This window comes from Impatiens glandulifera, chromosome 9 (assembly GCF_907164915.1).
Source record: "Impatiens glandulifera chromosome 9, dImpGla2.1, whole genome shotgun sequence".
NCBI lineage: Eukaryota > Viridiplantae > Streptophyta > Magnoliopsida > Ericales > Balsaminaceae > Impatiens > Impatiens glandulifera.
Window position 1 is genome coordinate 13,274,031 of NC_061870.1, and position 5,740 is coordinate 13,279,770.

At 33.5% G+C, this 5,740-nt stretch overlaps 1 protein-coding gene across 1 annotated transcript; it reads right to left on the minus strand.

Moving 5' to 3' along the window:
* Positions 1-564: 564 nt before the first annotated feature.
* On the minus strand, positions 565-4,483 carry LOC124916711. Its single transcript, XM_047457464.1, has 6 exons — positions 4,125-4,483; positions 3,424-3,541; positions 3,103-3,314; positions 2,997-3,024; positions 1,859-1,967; positions 565-845 (listed from the first exon to the last, which is right to left on the minus strand). The coding sequence occupies exons 1-6, from the start codon at positions 4,398-4,400 to the stop codon at positions 764-766; spliced, it is 825 nt and encodes a 274-aa protein (XP_047313420.1). The 5' UTR covers positions 4,401-4,483; the 3' UTR covers positions 565-763.
* Positions 4,484-5,740: the final 1,257 nt, after the last annotated feature.

Consider the following 5,740-nt stretch of genomic DNA (forward strand, 5'->3'; position numbering starts at 1 on the left):
ATACAAAATACAATTTTTTTATTATCACAGTAAGCATTAAATGTTATGACTATTAACTTAATTTTGATTGTGTTCAAAATTTTGTCTGGTCTATTAAATTTTGTAATAAAATGACACTAGTCATTGTCTAAAAAAAGTAAAACTTCATTGACTATTTGAGATTATTTAAAAATTAGTACATTCTTGAAAATTTTTAAAATAAGAAAGGAGTGATTTTAACCTTTCATTTGGATTAAAAAAATATAATTAATTAAATAAAACTTTTAGATGAAAAAAATAAAATTTTAGATCAAATTATAAAACAAATTTTTAATCAATTTTTTCTACTAAATATTATTGATTTTGATTTTCTAACAAAATTAAAAAAAAATCTTAGAACAAATAAACACAATAATATTTTACTGACATGAAAGATCATCTATAGATATTTGGGTCAGATTAACCTGCCCATAAATATTTTTATGGTAAAATTTTCATTTCTAAAACTCATAAGCTTATTTGAACATTTACTTAAAGTGTAGGGGCTTATTTTTGTCAAATAAGTTGCCAATAACTGTTGCCTAATGGTAGCAAATTCCATTACTAGTTATCTTGTGAAATGTGAAGAAAATCAGAAATCACATTGTCTAATTTAAAATTTAAACAAAATAATTTGTCACACACACACACACAGTGGAACACAACCAACTTGGGAGAAATATCTGTACAGAAATAAACAAATATCAGATAAATATTTACATTTTGTGAGATTTTTATTTGTTCATCAAAGGGCTTTGAGAACAAATTTGCCTGTTGTGTGAACTCCATTGGCTGCAAGTTTCAATATGCTGCGGCTCTTATAAAGTCTGCAATCACAAACATCACTCAATTAAACAATACATACTATAACTCGATGGGTATCGGCAAATGTTTTCATCCAAGTCCAAATCTCGATCAATATCATCCATAGACATAAAAATGCTTAATCTTCCATTTACAATTTTATCAAAGAACTTGCTCTCATAAAAATGGGAGTAGAGAATTATATCTTGTGTAACTATTGCTTAACAAGATTGATGACTCTGATACCACTGTAATAACAATTAAGGGATGGAGGGGAGTTTAGAACAAATATATAACTAGGAGATTCTTGCCTAAAATATTAAAGGTCTCGGTTTGATTTCTACCAAGAACGCTCAGATTGAAGCTGAGGGTCGTGCTAACTTCTTTCAGGGAATAAACCCTAGTTTTCAAAAAATTATATAACTAAGGGAAAGAGAATTAAGGAAGATTTTAGAACGATAGGAAGGAAGATTCAACATTGTTCATTTCGTAACGAATGAGCATCTTCCAGAAATAGACGGTCTAATAAAAAAAAGGGGAGCTAGCCCTTAGGTTGTTACGCCTTGTAGATATGTTTTCTCTACACCCAAGCCTAGAGTAACTCTATGCATCTACTCATGAGAATACAAAACATGATTGGATCCTATGACAAACAAGTCGAGGAACAAAAAACAATGTTTATACCACTCTGAGTTATCATTTTGGCTTTTATCTCTCATTTAAAGTGTGCTAACTAAACGACAGAGAAGGATAAAAGGGCACTAGGAAAATGAAATTTTGGTCAAATATAGCTGAATGAACACACTGCTATCATATAAGATTTCCGAATAAAAATATTAACAAATGGGGGAGTAATTTGGATTTTGATGGTTCCAATTGGGCTCAAGGAGTGTTCGTTATTGACACCTAAGGACAGTGATTTGGAGAAAGAAAAATTATTCATGGATCAAGAACTTGTCTTATGGAATCATTGTTCAATTCATTTTTCTTGCAGGTAAGAATGTGAGAAATCTTGAAAGATATCATAGCAACTCACCCAAATAAAGTAAGCCCCCAACTGGATAAAGCATAAAACGTCTTCCCTGCATGCCAAATATGTAACATCGTCTCCACCTTGTTCATACCACCCAATGCATGGTTCAGACCTGCAATTTGCATTATGAGGTAACTCAGTTTCTTTTTCACTAACCACTGAATAAGAATTAGCGGATAATAAATTTTTATATAGACAGGGATTTAATTCTTAATGTGGCACCCAATCACACTCACTTTTGGGTCGCACTTATGTAAAGTTGACATAATCCCTATAAACAATTATAGTAACCCGATTAATATAGATATCAGCCTTTCAATACTATATTGCCTATCTCATCTGAAATACGATGCATTAGTATTTAAGTGTCGTAATTTTATTAATTTTCATGGGTTAATGTTGTCTTTTAGACGCCCTTACTAGATTACCGAGTTGAGTAATCATAGATTACTGAAATTTGTTAACTTAATTTGAGTTGTATCTCCATAATTAAGTGATTTTAAATAACAATTATCAAATGAACTTAATTCAAATAAGCACTTAATGATTTAGATTAAGTAATAAGTTGTGCTTTCAAACACCGCCTAAGAGTTTTTTAATAGTAAAATTGGCATGCCCTCTTAAGCCAATTGTTTAGTCGTATAAATTTGAAATAAAGGATCATCAAATACTTACTGAACCCACATATACTCAAAAAGTAGCCATATAACTTATTTACAAGCGCTATGTTGTTGACCAAAGACATTTTTAAAGTATCATCTTGTTTGGGTTTATAATAATGAAAATACGGGTGGAAAAGAAAAGGAATTATGAAATTTCCAAACTACCACATGTTGAGCACAAATTAAGAGGATGTGATCCCTTTGTAGTAAGAGAGAGATAAAACATATAAAGTTAAGACAGCTTACATTATTAAACCAATCTCAATTATTTAACACTTATTTTAAATCTAAGATTCTCACATAAATATAAATATTTGTGTCAGCAATTTAGAGAACAAGCAGAAGTCAAATAGGATAGACAAATTTATTCCAAAGAAGCATGTTATCATAGTATGCCAAACTAACAAAAGAAATCACTTTATTAATGAAAGAGTGAGAAGAAAACCAAAGATCAAATATGATAGTAACAGAAAGCTTACTTTTCTGCAGCTCCTCAGGTGACATTTTCTGCAAATCAATAGCATTAATATCAGATGCAAATATAGTCTTGACAAGTCATACTTTACTTGACAGCTAGCAGCTTACTTGAGTTTTTGGATTTGACAAAATACATCTAGCCATGAAATTTGCAACCCCATCCACGACATGCTCCTGGGTAACAACTACATAGTTTTCGTCATCTATTCCACTCAGTTCTTCAACATTACTAGGGACCATTTCATCAGTGACCCAAACCCACCAACTAGGTTCATCAAGGTCAATTTTGATTAATACTTCAGCAGACTCTATATCAGATCCTACAGAAAAATAGATTGTTAATGAGTATTTGAATGAAATTGTGTGTGATGAACTAAAGATTTTGACAAATGTCGATTTTTATGGATAAAAGTAAGAAAATGGATGAACCTGAAGCTTCCTTAAAAGGAAACATAGCACCAGTTCCATCAATCAGCTCGCGTTTTTGGGATTTAAGTTGTGTGGTGAATTTATCAGAATTGACAGTAGCTGGTAGGCGAGCATGCAGCTGAAGTAAACACAATAAATTAACACAAAGTCAACCTCATTTCATCCAAATATCAAAATCCCATAAAAACAGAAGAAAGAAAAAATATATCAGAATTGCAATGTAATCAATCTGCTTAGAATTAGTCATTACAAGCAACCAGTAATCTTTAGCTTGTAGAAAACAAAAACAGGTGCAAGATAATTGATTGATAAAACTGCATGACAATGGTTAGAAATGTGCAAACTACAATGAGTTTTAATAATTACATTCTCTGCATGTGATTTGACGCCAGGGGAACTATTTGGTAATGATGTTAGCACTTAACACAGAATTGTATGCGTTTATAGTTAAATAGTTACCAAGGCACAATTTCAAAATTGGTCAATTCAAGACACCAGTAGTCTTCAGCTTGTAGAAAACAAAAGCAAGTGCAATATAATTAATTATGTACAACATTAATGGTGATAGTATTGTCCAAATTCAATTTATAGGTTAGGTCACAATTGTTAGGAAATAAAGACAAACAGGGAAAAAAGGAATTCATGTTAAAGGATGGAAAATAGTTTGAATTCATAAGAAGACAATTAAGATAGTAACGTACATCGGGAGGACAATCTTGAAGAAATTGAGCTTCAGATAGGTTTTGAAGGAGCTTGAGGTTCTGCTTGAGCAAGTTCCGCAGCCGGCGATTCTCCGACCTCATGGACTCTAATTCTGCCTGTTCTCCTTCCTCCGATGATACGTGATTTCGGTCACCGCAATCCTCGGGTTGGTTATGGTGGAGATGGTGATGCTGGCAACGTTCTACGGCCATCCAAGCCACGTCCGCAACCTCCATAACCGTCTTCGCGACCTCTATTGGATTGTGTCCCCCCATCCCTTTCTCTTTCTCTCTCTAGGGTTCTGATTTTGGCTCTATTTGACTTGGTTCCTGGTTGTTGCCGAAACTTTGAACTTTGATCTCGCGTGACCGACACAACGGGAAATTTGATGAAATGGCCCCCATAACAGGGGAAATTCCAAAAAGGGCCCCCGCCTACTAAAGTTGGCAAAAAGGGCCCTTTTGCCCTGCGAAATGTCGGAAATACCCCCTCGGCGCCATTTCTTACGCTCAAAGACGCGAATTATCAATCACGCGATTTAATCTGAATCGCGTGAGTTCATCACCGCGATTTAGATGAAACGCGTGATTGGTAATTCGCGTTTTTAAATGTACGCGATTTACCATGCACGCGATTTAATCTAAATCGCGGTGATGAACTAACGCGATTCAGATTAAATCGCGTCCATGGTAAATCGCGTCTTTAGTCTTATATATTACTTTTCTGCCCTAATTTAAAACAAAACCACCCCGATTCTCCCTCCCACTCCGACTGCGGCCGACTTTCCATTCCCACATCCATCAAGATCATCGTTCCTCAACATCATCGTTCCTCAACATCATTGTTCCTCAACATCATCGTTCCTCAACATCATCAAGATCCTTCCAACATCATCGTTCTTCAACATCATCAGGTCAGTTTAGGGCTTAGGGTTTAGACTTAGGTTTTGATGTATATTTACCGTTTATATTCATGGATATGGATGTATTTAGGGTTAAAGGATTGGTTTTGATGTATATTATGCCGTTTCCTATGTATATCGAAGTATTTAGGTTTAGGGTTAGGTTTTGATGTATATTTACCGTTTATATTCATGGATATTGGTGTATTTAGGGGTAAAGGTTTGGTTTTGATGTATATTATGCCGTTTCCTATGTATATCGAAGTATTTGGGTTTAGGGTTAGGTTTCGATGTATATTCTGCCATTTATATGGATGTATTTAGGTTTAGGGTTTGGTTTTGATGTATATTATGCTGTTTATAATCGATATTGATGTATTTAGGTTTAGGGTTAGGTTTTGATGTATATTTTGCCATTTATATTGATAGATATTATAGTATTTATGTTTAGGGTTAGGTTTCGATGTATATTCTGCCATTCACATTCATGGATATTGTTGTATTTAGGGTTTAAGGTTTGGTTTTCCTATATATACTGATTGATTGTTGATTTTCAATTACATGAATATTGTATGGTTAGCTATTGATGTATATTCTGATGTTTATAATGATGGATATTGTAGTATTTAGATCAGGAGCTGCCGTGTGGTTTTCTCAGTTCGTTCAACAAAATGGTATGTATTAAAATGGTTGTTAATAAAATTGTTTTCTCAG